This window comes from Dermacentor andersoni, chromosome 8, assembly GCF_023375885.2.
Source record: "Dermacentor andersoni chromosome 8, qqDerAnde1_hic_scaffold, whole genome shotgun sequence".
Lineage (NCBI taxonomy): Eukaryota > Metazoa > Arthropoda > Arachnida > Ixodida > Ixodidae > Dermacentor > Dermacentor andersoni.
The window spans coordinates 98,882,445-98,902,148 of record NC_092821.1 but is presented as its reverse complement, the minus strand read 5'-3'; the positions used below and the strand labels follow the sequence as shown (position 1 = coordinate 98,902,148).

Sequence of the window (19,704 nt, the reverse complement as noted above, 5' to 3'; positions counted from 1 at the left end):
AAAGTACTTCTTCAATGCGTTCAGCAGAAGCGGAGTTATTGGCAATCAAACACGGCCTCCACCCTGCTCCCGCTGCTTCTTCAATGCCTTGCACTGCGAAGGCAGCGGCAAAGTGGGGCATGCCCACAATGCTCCACCTCCTAAATGTCACGATGATACGCAGTTCAAATTTCCTTTTGGATGTTAACGTAAATGCCACGACTTCCGATTTTGGTGCCTATGACGGGCTAAACATAAGCCCAATGCAGTTGTTCTCAGCGAGCCACAGTTCGCGTCGTAAGTGGACTCATGGGGGCAACCCGTGGCGGCCGCGGTATCTGTGCTGTGTAGCCGACCACAGCTAGCAATAGCAGTCGCATATGGGAATCCACTTTATTACGAAATAAACCATCCAGAAGAGACCGAGGAGTGGGCTTCTGTTTGAAAAGAGAGCGCATGAGAGAAAGGTGACTTCGTGCTTCGTTGGCGAGCTCCACACACCGTGTACGACAACAAAACGGCTGAGATGTTCACAAGAGCGCATGCTACCCACAGACTATGTTGTTTCACCAAGCCTGAGGAGTGGTTCAGGCAATGTGCCGAACAACTCCAAGCTAGCACATTCATTTCTCCAAGCTAGCACATTCAAGGCACCCGAATCAGAAATCACCAGCACGCTCCCCAGGAGAAACAAAAAGGCGGCTTTTAGATGCACTCTGGTTGGCTCTCTATGGATAAATGTTGCCTACAGACAACACACCAGAAATTCCTTTTTTTTTTTCAAGCTGACTTTTGTTATTACATATGAAGTTTCCGGCTAAATGTCTTCAGCCAACGGTGAATGACAGGCAGCAAGCATCATTGGCTGGATTAGGGCAGAAACACAGGACTAGGAGGAAGTTGGGCACACGACTTGCTTTCTTTTGAAAGCACGGACAGAGGAGACAGACTGAGGGCTTGAGTGGTGTCACACATGTGATGTAAAGCAAATTCAATGTATACCTATGGTTCACACATGGCAAGAACTGCCTGTACAAGTTCCAAACGAAGCCACAGGTGGCTTGGGGAGAAGCTCACTGCCAGTGTTCTGTTTGGTGTTGCCACCCCCAACTTCCCCCAATCTCCCAATCGCTGTAAAAGTTTCTGCAAAATTTTTTAAAGCGAAGCTGTTTTTGCCTCTTCCTTCAATTTTTCCACTGCTGCTGCTGCCTAGCACGCTGCATCGGGGGGGGGGTTAAGAGCTCACGAGAGAGAGACAAGATAGGCAACATCAAAGGTAGAGCAGGGCCACAGTTCCCTCTGCACACTGTAATTAGGCGTGACCCCCCGCAAAGACATTGCAGGAGCTGCCACACTTGTTGCCGCCATGCTCACATGCAACAGCAATGACAGTCCAGGGAGGAGATAGGGAGAATGTTAGAGGGGGAGTAGACAGGGAGAGGAGGCAGGGAATGGGTTTGACCAGATCCCATACTGATGCAGTCGGGAAATGGGCGATTAACCTTACCCCTCTGCACTCGTGGCAGTTCATCTAACATTACATGGGAGAAAGAAAATGCATAGTCAGAATGCACTGCTCACATGGGCTCTCTTCAGCAAAGGAATCAGCAAATTAATGACACGTCTCTCTGTGTTCTGCGTACTACATAGACAAACACACGTGGTGCAGGCGAGGTAACATTTAATGTCACATCACGCCTGTCGTATGCCATCAGCATCACTGCCAAATACCATCAATGGATGCAAACAGCACAAAAAGCTTCGTCTGCATCGATTCCCACAGTGTGTGGGATCTGTATATTTCTTTTCACTGAATATGCTCATTCCCAGTGTATTTTGCATATTTAAATTAAATATAATTTTTTTTCAAGTATTTATATGTCTCATCCTTAAAGGGTTAAGTATGATGGAGGCAGTTGGCTTCCACTTACAGAGTGGGGTTGGCAGATTGCAAGGCAGAAATTGCACAGATGAAGAACTGGAAAGTGGGCGAGTTGATAAAATGTCATCATAACAAAAAAAAATGGAACTGGGACGCAAACATAATACGACGAGATAAGTGCTTACTCACAACTAGTTCTTTTGTTCATGGAAATATAGTATATATACAGATGTGATAGCTGAAAAAAAAAAAAAGGTTACATGGTAGCTTAACAATGATAAGGAACTGTTCAGGGAACGTAACAAGTGGCTGTCAAGAACCTGAGCCCTTTATCACAAGGTCAAACTCATGCCTGGCTAACATACACTTTACCTTTTCTTCTGATGTGGAATGCCTATATAATTTCACACAATGTCTTGATTACAATACCCAGCCACAGTGGCATGCTTCACCCCGCATTCTTTTCGTGACCCTTCTCAGGCTCTCTGCCTACATTTTTTTTTTTCACTTTTTGCACACATCTCGGAAAGTTAGCTGCCAAAAAGATCAACCAAACAACATAAAGACTAGCATTCTTTTTTTGTAAGAACACGCAAGAGCTTACGAATATATGAAAATATAGTAAATCTCTCGAGTTTCTGGGATTTTTCAGAGTGGTTACTGCTTTGCTTATAACATTTTAGCATTCAAGGTTTTTTTTTTTTTTTTTACACGCAAAACAGCAGACAGTTTTCAAACCCTGCAGTATGAAAGGGTAGGAGCTATGGCAAAGAAGGAAGGCACACTGACCGCCAAGGTTGACGAGTGCAGCGCGGTAGACGTTTGGGGCAGCCCCTCTCCAGAGGCCCCGGATCCCACCCTCAGAGGCAATCTTCTTTAGTGCCTGCCAAGTACCTGTCACCCTGCAGACAAACGGAAGGAGCCAGTTCTCGCTCACATTTCTGCCTTCTGACCTAATGTGTCACCTTTATAAAGTTTCTCACAATATTAAAGCAAAGCTTTCTTTTTAAACCCTCCCAGATGATTTTTCCAACCATTCATCATGTGCGTCCTTTGTCGTGACACACAATTTCGTCTTGTCGCTTAGACCAACTCCCACATTGTATGGGATCTGTTGCTTTGTACATTAAAAGTACCTTAGAAATGCCCCAAAGATGCTTATGAGGTACACAAGCTTTAGCATTCAGTTGCCAGGCAGTGCCATCTTGGTCTCTGCTAGCTACAAAGAGAGCACTTTTAACATTTTTTGCACACTTTAGGGTGTAATTTTGTCACAACAATATTAACCATCAATCTGGTGTGCAGTTAACACTGTATTTTCTACTTTCCCATCAGTAATGCTATGAGATGCCGAGCCGTACAAGCCGTCTGTACTCTTACAAATGAAGTCTGGGGTTTCACGGAATCCTGTCTGGTCGGGAAGAGGCATGATGAGTTTTTTAGTTCTTGGTCAGCATAGCCTCTTTTTCATCACTCTTACAAACCATAGTTTAAACTGGGAGTAAACTGGGTGCAATTTTTCCACACAGGGGTGGTCATGATGAGGTGCTCATATTCTTTTAACACTTCATGATGTCTCCTGTCAAAGGCACTACACAACATTAAAGTGCACTTAGCGTTCCTGGCACGAACACACTGGACGTTACAAACTGTACAGCCTTTAGGGTATGGATAGTGTACCCTAAATGCAGTCTACTTTTCTATCAGAACTGCTACAATAAAAAAAAACAGATTACGCCAATTGGGGTGTACCTTTGTCCCACAACTATAACTGTCATCTATATTGCCAGCCTTTTCTTTCTTTAATGCTGGGTGCCCAGGTCACAAACGGCATACGTGTGTGTTATTGCCGTGACGTAGCATTCTTGGCAAGAAAGTAGCGAATGAAGAGCACTGAAGAAAGGAAACATAAGTAAGGCAGATGGCAATTTTTTTTGGACAAGGACACAAATATAAGATACAAAAGATACAAAGGTAAGGCCCCAAAGGGTGTAAACCGTGTTTGGAGTGTATGTCAGGCTAATATGCTCTTTTCATTCACGAAAGCATAAAGTCTACCTCAAAGTACCGGGAGCACAGAGTTCAAAAAAGGAAATGCAAACGAGATAACTGGTTACTGTTGGAGGAACAAGATACCGGTAAGTCCCAAAGGGTGTAATTTTTTGTGAGGGGAGCAAAAGTGCACAGTATGTGTGTTGTACACCCTAACAGTGGAGGGTGTACCTTGTACTCCCTTTAATGCAGATCCTTCAAAGTGTAAGTTGGTGCACTCTAAAGGATGTACAGTTTGTAAAAATGCATGATGTTCCTGAAGTACACCATTTACAATAATGAGGAGGGCTCATCAGTGCATCAATCACAGTGGTGCCGCATGTCAAGCCTTTTACTCCCGACCCTCCAAATTTTGCCATGGTGGCCACAGGATCTGGCACAAGGGGGCAGCCGCTTTACCTGGGCGGCAGTCCCATGAGAGCACGACGCCCCTCCGTCTGCATCTGCACCTTGACCAGGTCTGTGGGGCTGGCCAGAAACTGGCCCATGCCACCCGCCGCCACCCCCACCAGGACACACTTCCTGCAGAAAAGGAGGGGGACATGGGCACCTTGTCACACATCTCTTCAAGGCTGTACCAAGAAAAATCATGCAGATTCCACAAAGCGTGGGAAACGATGTTAGCTTAGCTCTGATAACCTGGCAAGACAATACATGATAGGAAACACTCAACGGATTTCCATTACAAAGGTATTCCATAGCAGTCATTGGCCACAGTGGCGCGCCTTGCAGAGCAATGGTAAGTTCAATTCAGAAGCAACCACTTTTGGCAGTACCATCCTTCCCCGAGATTTTGCGTGAATCATCACCAGGTGCGTCAAAGTAAATGGCTGAAAGTGTTCTCAACACTTTGCAAAGGCATGAGCTTGGCATAGCGCCACAGAAGCTGCCAGCTGTATATGCCGACGTGTCCGGTGCCAAGTTACACGAAACCTTGTGTGAAGGTGATTGTATGATGCGACAGCGCCATCTTCTACTCAGTAAAACAGCTGGTGACGACACACTAAATTGCAGGAAGGTAAGCAAAGAAGACTATGCTTTAAGCAAATCATAACTTGGTGCCCACATTGTGGTGGCCAGTATCGTTTTGGCGAGACTAAAGGCACAGTCTCATGTCTTCCACAAAATTTCACGTGGCTTGACCTGCCAGTTCAGTGACATTAAAAGGTGGGCACACGTACGTTTCTCTACAATAAAAAGACTAGTGATATGAATGTGAAACACCTGGTTAAATGTTTACTAGGAAACCTTATGTCAGATGTGTGGGGCATTCCTTTAATGCACTATGTGCATTTATCTAAAAAAAAAATAAGGTCATTACTGCCAGACAAAACAAAGGACACCTTCCCCATCTTTAGTTGTGTCCCAGCAGCAGCATCAAAGAAGCCAGTGCAATGCCACTGATTTTATAGTATTATGTATTTTAGTCATTATTGCACAGCGAAGGCTTCCAGAAGTTGCTAAGCCGAGTCCTCACATAACTTGAAGTTCAACGCAATTAATCAACCCTTTGAGGGCTTCTAACGTACATGTATGGTGCTGATCTTACGTTAGATATTTCGCACATGTTAGACCCCACTGGTTCTTGAGAGGTGCTGCCATCTCTATGAAGTTGCCCAAAGTAACTTGAAATTGTGTTTCTGCTCACCGGCGTGCACAACTCGACTTGTTTACCTCCAAGCTCTCGATCATGTGGCTGCGCGCGCATCATCTCCTACCTCCAAGGCTACACGGAGGAGATTCTATAGTTTTCTTTACAGCTGCCGCTATCTCATTTCCGGCAGCCAGACGTGGCCAAAGTTCACAGATATTAATCAGTTTTCTGTTCCCCTTTCAGTTCCGGGTCCCCTCACAGTTGCAGTTCACATGTTCCTGTATACTGTGGTGCATGCATTTGTGATATCGGTATGGCTGCGCGCAGTGCCTCTTCTCACGACAACTGCTCAAGCGTTTCTTTTTTGTGAAATGTGTTTTAGGGATAACAAACTGACAGCCATAAAGTTTGCTTGACATTTTTCTTGATCTTCTACTGTGTAGCATATTTTGTATATGCTGTTGGTGCGAGTAAAGCGTTCTTGAGAAAATAATATTGCTTGCAATAAATTTTTGTTGTATTCATGAATTTTCAATAATTTCCCACTAGTGGAAACTGCAATAAAGAAAACTGACCACAGGGGCATGGCTTTGTGAAAAAATTTGACCCTCAAATGGCTAAAAGGCTTGGTAGAAAGTGCAAAAGCATGGACAGCGACAAGAGATACACAACACCAGTGCCTGACTAACAAATGACCTTCCTTAGTAAGTCGAAAGCTACACATTCTACCTTCTACACACTTGCTGATAAACACTGAACTAGTGCCTGCAGATGCTATCAAAAGCAATGATGTCTCCAGAAGCTGGTACAGTACTTTCAATGTGGCAGGCAATGCCGTTAATTATTCATTTTCCAGCAAAGTTTCCTTTGCTTGCCCTCGCCCCCCCCCCCCCCCCTCCCACTTCTTCAGGATTTGGCATGGCTGCTGCTGCTGCTGGGTCAGTCAGTATCTTGCCAGATATATTTGTGGATATATACATAAACACTACGTGTGTGCCGAATACAAGCCCCAGCAAACTGGCTTATATTAGCGCTGTATGCTGATCGACAAAGCAGTGCCAGTGAGAACACCTCTTTGCTATGTAATATCAAACAAAAATCATGACATAGAACTTGCACACATAATGCCACCTGATAGGTATGTCTAAAGCACACTGACCACTTAATGAAATAGCAAATTGTATGCAAAGGCTTCTTTGATCTAATCGATCTTCTTTGATTTGGCCATTAGGTATGCACCACTGGCTACGTGCCTATCTTGGCCAATCCTCAAGAACTGGTATCTGCTATGATACAAGAGGTACGAAATCCTTGAATGTAGCTACATACGTGCCGTACTTCTGTGTGCATACACCTGTCATCCCCATTCTTCCCTCAACAATCATCACACATCGCTTTCACCCTTGTGGCATTGCCGCATAGACGTCTCAATGTGCTTTGGCATGCACTGGTGTTTGCATCTCACCGTAGCTTGTGAACAGTGTAGCACATAAGTCTGAAAATTCATCATCATCACCTGCCTATTCTTATGTCCACTGCAGGACGAAGGCCTTTCCCAGTGATCTCCAATCATTCCTGTTTTGTGTTACCCGATTCCAACTCGCGCCTGCAATTCTCACTAATTTCATCACCCCACCTAATTTTCTGCTGTCCTCGACTGTGCATCGCTTCCCTTGGCACCCGTTCTGTAACTCTAATGGTGCACCGGTTGCATTACATGGCCTGCCCAGTTTTATTATTATTATTTTTTGCTCTTGATGTCAACTAGAATATTGGCTATTCCCGTTTGTTCTCTCATCCAAATCGCTCTCTTCGTGTCTCTTAACATTACACCTGACATTCTTCGTTCCATTGATCTTTGTATGGTCATTAACTTGTTCTCAGGTGTCTTTGTTAACCTCCAAGTTTCTGCCCCATAGGTTAGCACTGGTAGAATGCAATGATTGTATACTTTTCTTTTCAACTATAGTGGTAAGCTCCCAGTCAGGATTTGGTAATGCCTGTTTTAAAAATTGCAAGACGTTAAAGTTGTGACCTTTGCTGCACATAAACATGAAATAAAGATCGCATGAAATTGCATGCTGCATAGGATGAAAATAAACACAATGGTATGCGTCACTGTTAGTTGTATATCATTCAACTAACCTTTTAACAAAGGCTTCGCTTCACATAGATTCAACATGCGCATTAGATTCGTATATTATCTGCATCTCACCTGCCTCACAGAGTCCTCGGCTCACAGAAAAATTGACCTCATTGATATTACAAAAGTGAAGTCTGCCAGTCAAGCTTAAATTGATATCCCTCGGTAGTGTCTTAACAGCCAGTGGCCGGTACCATGCAAGCAATTCAGCGAAGCCAAATGAGCAAACAATATAGCTACTGAAATACACAAAAGTCCCATAGTAAATGTACAATGTGTCAGTCAAATTGCTTGAAAATTCAGGAGCAGCTAGTGACAAAGTAACTTACATTCACGCAGCACAAACTGAAATCTTCACTTCTGTACTCTCGTTAACTGTCTCTGGCTTCTACACCGCCAAAAGCTCCTGCCCAAGTGCCCTTTCTCTTCTCGTTCCTGCTTTTACATTCATTTTGACTACCATGAGTTAGAAGAAAGTAATATCACTTAGCAGTGCACTTATTAACTACTAAAATACTAACAGCATAAAGTAAAGCATACTGACCTTGCAAGGTCAAATGATATTCGAGAGCCCAACTACAGACTCCCATGAAAAGTGATTTCAAGTAACGAAGATGTCATTCAATCGAAACTTTGCGAGGGGTAAAAGCAATGTCCTGTATGATTTGAATCGATCATGAATGATCTGCCAAAGTTAATATAACTCTTGGTGTAGTGACACAACAAAGGAGTGCATTGTTGGATCACTTTTTAAATGGTAGAAGGCAGTTTGTAACTGCTTCTGGTGCTCCCTGCATAACAACTATGCAGTGGCAGAATTCTGCCATCATGTAGCTACAATGGCTATGACCACAGGGGACTATCGCAGTGTAATCACTGTCAAGTAATGGCACATATATGACATAGGCATGTGAGAAAATGTTTCTCCTCAACTGACCTTGAGAATTTGACATGTGTGACAGACGTTTGGTGCCTAGATGTGCAGTGTGTTCCCACGCATCTTGTGTTGGCGGTCGCACAATCACAAGTTTCCGATATACGATGCAAAGCGCTCACTCCCATTGTGACAGCGAGCATTCATAATAGTTGAGAGAGATATGTTCATGTTTGTCTTAGCACGTAAGACATTGATGAAACTACGAACCTTACTTCGTGCAGTTGTTTCTTTGCTATCATCATTAATGCTTCACCTTTCCGGGAAAACTGCGACATTCTTTTTTTATCAGAACAAATATCCATATCCTTTCACACTTACGTTTTTAATTTGGGTGCGCCAGCTGATGACAGCTGCAGGCACTAAGCATGGTTGTCCATGACATCCAAGGTTTACGACGACGCGCAACCCTACACGTGCTAATGTCAGACACCATAAGCCACGCCGATGCATTGCTCTCGGCGTGATCTGCACGGCACATGCTGGCGTTTCTAACTGCACTGTTGTGGCCCACCGTTCTTACGATTTGCGTTTGAGTGCTTACTAACAAAATACTATCCGCAAGGAATGTTCTGGGAATTTGTGAAATTATTTTTACTGCAGAAACTCTGAAACCTTGAGTTAACAAGATTCACAATGTAATGAAGCTATTCGCAGCAAGTATAACTTTGTTGTATTGAGGTTTGACTGTACTACCCGAGAAACCAATCAAAGGGCATTTTAATATATGGGATTACTAGATTGGAAAAAAACAGCCTTTATCAATGTTATGGCAGCAGAAAATCACAGGGGTGGGCATCTTTGTCAATCATATATGCCTTGAGTCTGTATGTCCCCTTGAAGTTTCAAGTAAGATGCTCAATCTACAAAATGTGTGAAGGGAGACTCTATCAGCATGGTTCCACTCTAACGGCATAAAAAAATTATTATCAGATTATCATGAATAAATAAAGAGCTAGAAGTTCTGCTCAAGAGCAAAGCTCCCAGAAATTTAGTTTCACATGCTCAGTCATTGCCTCTCTGACTGTTGTATTGTGTTGATTAATAGTGGCGCTTCAGAGCAATGAAATCCTGCCTTACAGCGCACGCAGCTTCACATTCCCATGAAGTCACAAGGTGCGTTCCCTTTAACACCTGTAGCTAAGATTTGTTTAATTCCCTTTGGAGGTTACATACTGCGCAAGAAACATGGAAGGCACACCCCAGGACTTGAGGTACTGACCAGGACATATTCAAGGTATAGATGGTCAAGTTGAACTGTTCAGTACTAAGTGCGTGAAGCCACAAAAAGAACAGCACAGGAGGAGACAAAAAAGAAAAAAATCTGGGGCACTCAAACTTTTTGTGCCTTCTGCGTTGTTCTTTGCCCACTCCATGCAGCTAGTATCCAAAAGTTATTAACTTGAGGTATGTTGGGCAAAACTTGGGAAAAAAAGAGCTCAACACAGAAAAAGAAAGGCAACTGCCGTCAGTTATCCATACACACAAGACAACTACAGTCCCCCACCAATAGACTCCGACCGAGACGGGCGGACGAGCCCCTCACCAGAGGGGAGCGCGCGTTCCGTCCTTGTTCCGCAGGAACCGGTCCCTCATGCTCTCGTAGAAGTTCATCCGGCAGCCGCTGTAGACTGAACACACGCACACACACAAACACATGCACATACAAGTGTCACCGAGTCAAGAAAAGGAGGTACACTGACCGAGCAAGACACTGGTCATCGATCAGAAAGCAAACCCTAAGGTCGTTCCTTCTTTTAACACGTTCACTGCGGCAGCGCTTTCTGAAATCCCGATCCCTGTGCACGATGACTCACCGGTGGGTCACTTGCCATATTCCTCTGGTGCATTGTGACCCACCATTGAGCCACCAAGGAGTTATGCTCCCTTGAAGCTTTCTCTAGGCGCAGAGGGATGGCTCCACAACACGTCAAATCAGAATTTTTCATATCCGCTGATTACAACAGCCGCACAGGGGGAATAACTGCCACAGCTTGCCTGTGACCCATGTCGCAGTGAATGTGTTAATCAACAGGCTCAGCGAAGCATGTCGCAACTTGCCCCTAAATGAACTTATTGCATGCTATCGAGGTACATTCTGATGTCTGTAGTTGAGATGCTACGTGGAACTGTTTATTTTCGTGTTTTTGAAATGTTCCTCCATTTAACATGACAATTCGATAATGATAAGCAACGTCACCATGCCTAGCCTAATTGCTCCACGTCAGCAAACTTTGCTCCATCACATCTCAACAATGTTGATAATGCCTCGTGCAGTATAGAGATTCTTTTACGTGCAAGAAATGAATAGTAAAGCTTTTACAACTTAAAAAATATCTGTCACTCCTGCATTAGAGTCAAGCAGGGTCACCTAGCCCCGGATGTTAAGATGGAGGAACATTTAACAATATGGTGGTTAGTGCCATAGCAGTGCCATCACTAAGCCTGACAAATGGTACACTAACTCTCTAATGTCTCCAGTACTATTAAAAATTAATGTCGAGATAAACCACAAAAAGCCCTTAGCATTTATTGTGGGATTTCCTTTGCAGCACTAAGTACAACACAATCTTTCAACAACATGTACACATGAATGTATGTCATTACGGTACACGGTATATTCAAGTTGTAGATCACCTCAAATATTTTCTTTTTTTCTTCAGCCAAGCTTTTTAACAAGTACTAGGAAAGTACCAGCAGGATTTATAATTTTACCTTGTGGTAGAATTCTGAGACAAAGCAACTTAACAGCTGTTTGCCAGGGTGGTTTGAAGAGGTGAGATAACGACTTACTGAGGTGCCGGTAGATGGCTGGTGGCAGCCCCTTCCACAGCTTTAGCACACCTTCCTCCTGCACTGTAATCGTGCATTGGCCATGAGAAACACTCACTGATCAGAGCACTGCAAACACGTGAGAATGCGTCCATATTTGAAAATGCAACGGACAGTCGGCCACAAATGTTTACACGATACGAGACTTGCAAAAAATTTGGCAGTTCTGACTGAAGGGTGGAGCGTTGGTAACGATAGCAAGGCTTAGCATGATGCTTGAACTCTTCAGACAGTGTTCCAACAACATGTGGGTGTGACATGTTGACACGACGCAGCACACAAGGCAAATGCTTCTGGGCAGGAGGAACATCGCCCTGGCAGCTACCTGGTGTCTCACAATGCTGGTGCGACGAGGAGCGCCACCAGTGGCATTGGACGCGTCGCACCTCAGTGGTGCACAAGATTTCCCGTCAGCGTTAGTCAGCCCCAAGTGAAATGTTAGATAACGTTAGCTTGACATTTACTATCCATTCCACTTGGACCAGCACATACACACAGCAGCTAAGCCCGAAAAGCTAGTTTGCTTACAGCAGTCTGCTCTCGTCATTGCCCCGTTTTCTAGCGCTGCTTTTTTCAAGTTGAGCCAATAGAATACATGCGCACAACGTTCATGCCAGCAGCAAAAGGCAAAACGCTGTCCTCACTATGGCACCGAAGTGATTGAATGTAGTGTTGACGTTATGTCCACTTTGCTTCATCGTTATTGCAGCCAGATGCAATGTGCGTCTCTATAGAGACCTCATAAACCTCTGTACATGAACCATGCATGCATCACTGATAACGGGACAGTGACCAACATGCAGTACTATTATCAAGCACATGCTAAGGGAAGCAGGTGAGTATGCATCTCCTCTACCAGCCTAGCCATGGCTGTGCAAAGTTGTTTGCATGGCTGAGTGTGTACGACACCGCCCCCCACCCCTACCTTGGAGGTAATCTGCAATGGGTGCAAAAAAAAAATTTTCGATGGCACACTAACTGAGCTTAATCCAAAGCACACCCTGTACCGACACACCTGATGACAGGCCAAGTGAGCTGACCAATAGTTAAAATGGAGCTCACAGAAAACTAATGACAAGAACATCTAACAAAGTGGCTTCGTGGCCTGTTATGGGGATGGAGGTCCGATGGACAGCATTTTGAGTTGTCTTCCTGTTGCACACAGCTTCAGCTGGTGGCATGATGGCACCAAGTGACAGTATTCAAGAAAGAATGCAAGACTACCTCATCATTCATTGTGGTGTAATTAAAACAAGAGAAAACAAAACTGCATGTTAAAGCAAAACAAACCTTGCTTTCCTGTAATCTTTCCCATCAAGAGTTGTTATGGGCTGTTCTCTGTCTCAAAATGATGCAGGGCATCATGCAGCAATAGCCATAATCAAAATCAACCTCATTTTTTTTTTCAATCGGCCACTCATGCTGGTACACGCTGGCTTGAAATGGTGTAGTAAGAGACTACTCAGGATTCAATTCCAAGTCTGCGAGCCGACAAGTCATTGCGCTATCATTGTCATCATCATCATCAATATCGCAAGCGTGTGCTGAACAGGGATGGTTGGTGTATTCTTTGAAGAGAATCGAAGAGCGAAAAAGGCGGGACGTAGTGAAGTCAACGCTGCATATGTCATCTACATTACATTGTAACGTCTTTCCTGCTGTTTCATTCTTGTCATTAATGTCATCATCATCAAGCCAGGTGCCACTGTTTTAAATAACACCCAAGCCATGCATGTACACATTCTTTTGCAACTTTCATTTACCCCTTCCTTGCTCTATATTATCCCAAATTCTGACCAAAAATGGCCAAATCAAGCAGCAGACCTCCCCAGAAAGTACGAATTCGATTCTGCTAGCACTGTCCCACGATTGTGTGCTGCCATCTACCAACAGCATGACTAAGCACTGTGACAAAACTAGGCTAGTATACGGCATTGCTAGAAAAATGCAAAGTGCCATTGACAAGCTCAGCTCGTCCTTGGTCGATTTTATCAGAAATGAGTGGATGAACCAAGCTCATCCAAGGCATGGAAGGGGTTAACAAAGTAAGTACTCTAACATAAAAAGCAATAATGTTTCATTGCCAACAAATTTTCCATAACTAAGGCAGATCATCCCCTTTCAAAAATTTTGTACATTTTGTTCATTTTTGGTGGTGGCGTCGACGTAAGTGCAGATGCCAGAGTGGTCTACTTGCCGATGCCTGCCGCAGTCTTGAAGAAGCCCCGTCGGTCGACTATTTGACCCTTGGCAGCCAGCTCCCCCTGGACCTGCAGTCGCGTCTTCACGATGTCCAGCGGGTAGGTTGCTGCAGCAAAACCGGGCAAAAGAAAGTAGAGCAGGCATTTATATTTTAATCTTACTTCTTTTTTAAGTCACTGTCAACATGTTTGTTGTAAAATTTTTTTCTTACTCCTGTGAAACACGAATGTACAGCTCTGAATACTCAAGCTGCGCATTTCTCGATTTCATCAAGGCCTTTGACATTGTCTCTCATACTTTACTTCTACTTGGAGCTAACTGAGCTGAACTGCAACGTAAATGTGTTCAACTGGATGAGAAGCTTTCTCTCGAATCAGACTCAGTTTGCAGGTGCTGAGAGCTGTAATTGAAGACTTTCTAACGCATCAGCCAGTGTTCCACAAGGCTCTGTCCACTTGTAATTCCACATTAATGAACTTCCCGGACGTCACGTACTGGAACTTCCAGTTACATCATCACCAAGGACTTGAGACGACAAGCACTTGTCCTTGTCGTCTCGTCCGCATCAGCGTCTTTTTTGCGCTGCTGCCTTTTCAAATCTGTATTGCTGCTTCCTGTTCACAAGTACATACCAACTCGCTCCGCAAGAAGCTCTGCCAAAGTAACGGTGGTGATGCATCACAAAACTTTCATGAAAGCTGAGAATATCACATAAATGCTTTATGCTTATCCTGCAGTGGCAAGCAAAGATGATGAAGAAAATCTACAACCATTTGAAGGGGTTTCAATAGAAAGCATTGTTATCATGAACAAGCACAAAGCATTTCAGATCTCAGCAGCTATAAGCCTGTTGGCATGGTACTAGTTAAATTTTTATTTAGTATTAGGGGTGTGAGGATATTTAAATTTCAAATATTCGATTCCTACTTGAGAATTCACTATTCAAGATTGTCAAATATTCGTTTCGTTCAAATGCCCATCAGGGAAAACAGTGCTTGCAATCTAGAGGGAGAAAGATTGATACAAATGGAGATGCCTCTGAATTATTCTGGTGCCAGAGATCCAGTTCTTGAACGAACATATGAAGAAGGTCAGTATGCACCGTAGTTACCAGCCATTCAGTAAGCATATCTTGCCTGATGCAGCGTATAAATTTGCTGTCTCAATTTAGACAAACCAATTTATTACTTGGACAATATCATAACAGTTGGATTCCTTCAAAACGAAGTGCGCTGCTATGGTGTTTGCCTTAGCTCTTTCAACAAGAACTGTGCTTTACTACATGCACCTGGTGACAGGCTGTTCTTTTTTCCCCCTTACTGTCACTGCCACGGTGCACCAGATACAATCGTCCTTTCATTTGTTTCTCATTCACAAGCTTTTCAGTTGAAATGGCATGCAGTTGTTAACGGTGTTTCATGTATGAGTTAACGCAAACAAGCTTTTTGTTGCTAAACAGACTCCACAAAAATTTTCAGTTCCCATTTTGAACAAATTGTGGATATTCAAAGGTCATTTTCAAATATTTGTATTAATTATAAAATTTTGTTATTCGAACACCCCTAAAAGAAAATATGAAATTATGGGGTTTTACGTGCCAAAAAACCACGATCTGATTATGAGGCACGCTCCAGTGGGGGACTCTGGAAATTTTGACCACCTGGGGTTATTGAATGTGCACTTAAGTACACAGGTGTTTTTGCATTTCGCCTCCATCGAAATGCGGCCGCCGTGGCCGGGTTTCGATCCCACAACATCGTGATTAGCGGCACAACACCATAGCCACTAAACAACCATGGTGGACACGTACTCGAACACCCCCACATATTGTACAACACTAAAAACATAAAAAGGGCAGGACAGTTGACACTTTCTGAAGTGGTTCTCCTGAAGCGTTAGGTTTGCTGGCCTGTTATAAATATCTAAATGTATTGTCACTAAGCAGCAGTCCAACGGGCAATTCTCAACTGCAATGCACGCATTTCCTTTCATATATTGTACGGCAGGAAGTGTAGCATATGTAGGGTTCCACACCTGTCATCGCTACGTTCATCCACTCCACAGTTATCTACGCCGGCTCACATCCTGTTAAGTCATCCCTGTTGCGCACGGCGGGTGCTCCAGATTAGACAAGGTGGAGAGATATGTGCACATTTTTGCGAAATCAGAGGCTGTCCTGAAGCACAGCTGTTAAGAAAACAGGGTCAGCTTGGTTCCATTCTTCGTGCCTAATGTGGACTCGGTGAAAGATTTGCAGTCCAATGTTCACAGAAAACTTGTTGGGCGAGGGTTGTACTTGGCTAAAATAAAACAAGCACTTGCCCAAGGCTGAAAGAAACTGGCACATAATTGACATTTCAAGGTGAGTACCCTTGTTCACAATAAAGAGGAGCGCGAGAGGGTCTGACTATTGTGAACAGGGACCGGTAATGGATCCAGTAACAGCAATTATATGCTGGTTTCTTTCAACCTTAGGCAAGTGCTTGTGTCATTTTGACAGTGAATGATTCAAATGCACACCTAACCTGAACACAGTGGGAACCGAGGCTCTCGGTGGGTTCTGCTAACAGGCACCTCGGCAACAGATGAAATGATGACATAATGTGATACAGTGTACTAATTAATAGTGGTGACATTTACACAGATGTGGCTGAGACAAGAGCGAATAGTACAAAAAAAATTTCAGTGGCTCTTCGACATTCTTGAACTCACAATCTCTCCTGCGTGATGAGCTGAGTCGGGCTAACCCAATGTTAAATTTATTTGCGAGTTTACTTTTACTTCACTATGCTCAAACTCCCTGCTTTATGCAAGTTCACAACGAGTATGCAAGACATTGAGTTCGTCTGCACACTAAGACGTTCCAGAAAACAGGCTACCTCGCTGTCATACTTCAAAAGATTTGTGCACCTAAAAATGTCAAGAATTTCAAAATGTTTTCTCATATTTGGGCAGCGTTGGCACACGAAATGCTCTTCGACACTTTCTCTAGGTTAAGTCAGCGGTTAATTTAGAATGCCATACGGTCCTTCATTGCCAACCTGCAATCTTTCAGGCCCATGCAAACGCTGCGAAAATTCCTAACGTGGCAACCTGGCGTGCAAACTTCGGAGCCGTCATGGCCACCGGTCTTTCGCTTCTGCCTCCTTTCTCACTTATCAAGCTTCCCCTGATAGTAAGAGCGGCTGTCTTTTTATTGCAGAGGTGTGACTTGTACCCCAATCAACCCAGGCATTTTCGATCACAATTGAATTTCTCGATCATGAGCGACTCCCTTCAGCAGTTTGCACAAGGTAGCCAACTGTGATCGAGTAATGTCTTTACGGCCAGGCTTGGTCATGACCAAAAGTGCCCCATGTGATGGGATGTACCTAATACAGCTACAACCAATGCTCTTTAGTGTCCCTCTTAATGAAACATTTGCTGGAGCCACTGCTACCACAGGTGCCAGTTTAGTGGCAACAAGAAAATGCATGCGACGTGATGTTAGTTGTGGTTGATTATTCCCACCAGGGCTGTCCATGGCATAGCACAGTAGTGCCACGATTTCTTTTTCCAGCATTTGTGGTACCTATTCCAATTTGTGTACAGTCAGAAAAAAACTTTACAGGACACAGGTGCCACGACAGATGTAAATTTCTGCTCTGCTAAGCTTCTATGTTAATAGTTCACTGTGTAGGTTGCAAATGCTACTACAGATTAAAACATTTAATTTGAGGCTATGTGACCAAACTTTGTAGGAACTCAGCTTTAAATGAGGCTATGTGACCAAACTTTGTAGGAACTCAGCTTTACTGAAAATCCCACATCCCATAAACTTTTGTGGACGACTCGACAATGACATTCCAAGCCAACACTTGGCATCGAGCTTATTGACTGGCTGAATGCTCGTCTTTCCTCAAATCCACACATGGAACGCAACCATTCACTACAGCAGAACCTCGTTAATACATTCCCATTGCATTTTCAAAGCTTTTATGCTCTGAAATGCTAGTCCTATCTCAGAAATGCCGGCATAATCCATCACGCCGTGTGTATTTCCTTCTTATTTGTTACATCTGAATTCCTTGCTTCAATAAAAAAAATGCAAAATTCACTGATGCAGCACTGTCTGTTGGCACCACCTACGCTGACCACCGCACGTCACCGCTGGAAATGGTCATTTTCCAGGTTTTTAATAGTTTGCCTTAACAGCCTGAATTTCATGGGTTTTCAATATTTTGTAGCCTTTCTATAAAAGTTTGGGTAAATGTGAAGGTAGCTCTGCCCCATGTGCAGTGCCGGCGCAATTTTTATTGGGTGTTTTGTTTCCCGGGTCATGTATTCTTTTCCCAGTCTCCTAGGAGACGTGTACTCGGAATGGGATGCACTTCTACATTATATATATGCAGTAGAACCCTGCTGATATATTTCTTAAGGGACCATGGAAAAGAATGCGTCGTCCGGCAAACATCCCATAGCACTTGCAGCAGCTCTGCAAACGAGCCTTAAGGCATAGTTTGCAGAGCTGCTGCAAACAATGTAATTGGTGGTGCAGGGAATCTGCAGGCCTCTAGGCAGGCCCTAACTTGACCTTTTCACGGCTGGTCATTAGCTCCACGGCTGGTCATTTGCTTCACGGCAACTGTTAGCTGTTCCTCATACACGTCTACCCTTACGTAACGAGTCTTCCTTATACGCTCGTGCTTCCGGGAAATTAAAGCTTGGAACTCCTCCATGTTTCTCCGGCAATTCGCGCAGCCGCCTGGGAAGAATCAAAGGGCCACAAACGACCCAAAAAAGCAGCGACGATAAGACGCTCGCACGAAGTCAATTAAGCGCGCAATCTTCTCACGTTTCCCTCTCGTCGTCCTTGTTTACCGACCAGTGCTCAGGGACCTCTATCGCTCGTTCTAAGATCACGAGCCCTTAAAGACCTCTCCGTGCATCAAACGCGCGCGCGCACTGATAATGACAAGATGCAAAACGCTTTTGTTCGCCCAAGTTTAGGTCCGAGTCGACCCGAGAGCACCACCATGCCTCCCTCATGTGTGCGACATACGCCGCTTAACCATGACAGCCTTCAAATCGGAGCACGATGTCGCCTGTAGATTCACACAAAAGCTGTCTATGCTACACGACTGGTAAAGTAAGCTCGGCTTCGCCTGTCGCTAAAGGGCTCTTCGCACCATCCTTGAATGACCGGCCATTGTGACCTTGTGAGAGGTGCATGAAGTCGCGATTTTTTCCCCAAACGTTAACAGGACACACACGGGCAACGTGTAAGCTCGATAGGGGATGAAGCATTGCAGCACAGACGGGACTCAAAACAATCAACGAAAGGCCCGCGGTCGCACCACTCGGCGAGTGGTGACCGCGGTCACACAACAGGCGAAGGAGTCTCCTACGGCCTTGCTGCGCGCAAGGCGACAAAGCTGGCACTCACTCGTCTCGGCCACAGCTGCGGCGGCGACGGACAGCGCGTACTTGTAGAAGAAGCTGTCGATGTAGCGCGGCTCGGACGGGATGCGGGCGATGGTAGCGGCCATGGCGACGAGGTAGCCAAAAAACTAAAAAATCGTCGATCAGGAGAAGCGGTGTCTTCGGAAGCAGCGTGCTCTGACCAACGCGTCGCCGGCCATCACCGTGCGGCGCGGCCGGCTTGCTCCTTCGCGCGAAGAGGTTGGACTACGAGCCGTCCTTCGGACTTTAGAAGGGGTCGGGTATACGGGGTCGCCAGCACCTTGCTCGCCGGCGGTGCAGCATACCCGTCACCCCCGCTAGATGCGCGCAGTCGTCGCCAGCTGTGCCATAGAATAAAGAACGGCCGCCGCGGCGCCGGATGTAGTGTGACAAAAGAAAAACCGGAAGCCATCTTGTACAACTCATGGATAAACTGAAGCGAGCTGGAACACTGGTTAATGGGTGTATTGAAAGTTACTAAATTTGCGTTAGTTCTTTTTTCGCTGTTTGTCGAATGACATTAACAAAGCGACTTATTCCAGCTCTAGTTTAAGATGCGAAGCTAGTAATGCCACAGAGTACACTGCAATGATCTCTTCAGCTTGTGCGTTTATAAGAGGCAATACCTCACAAACTTTTGTTAG

At 44.6% G+C, this 19,704-nt stretch overlaps 1 protein-coding gene across 3 annotated transcripts in view; it reads right to left on the bottom strand.

Moving 5' to 3' along the window:
- Window positions 1-19,431, bottom strand: part of Ucp4A (Uncoupling protein 4A) — a 29,793-nt gene extending 10,362 nt beyond the window's left edge. For 2 of the 3 annotated variants that reach the window (XM_055069749.2, XM_072289832.1), the window contains exons 1-6: window positions 19,044-19,431; window positions 13,614-13,724; window positions 11,378-11,440; window positions 10,131-10,215; window positions 4,313-4,435; window positions 2,651-2,763 (exon numbers count right to left, since the gene is read on the bottom strand). In XM_055069749.2, the coding sequence (XP_054925724.2) occupies window positions 2,651-2,763; window positions 4,313-4,435; window positions 10,131-10,215; window positions 11,378-11,440; window positions 13,614-13,724; window positions 19,044-19,146 (598 nt within the window). In that variant the 5' untranslated portion in view covers window positions 19,147-19,431. The remainder of the gene's footprint in view (window positions 1-2,650; window positions 2,764-4,312; window positions 4,436-10,130; window positions 10,216-11,377; window positions 11,441-13,613; window positions 13,725-19,043) is intronic. The other variant, XM_050176904.3, reaches the window with a different exon arrangement.
- Between the last annotated feature and the right edge of the window lie 273 nt (window positions 19,432-19,704).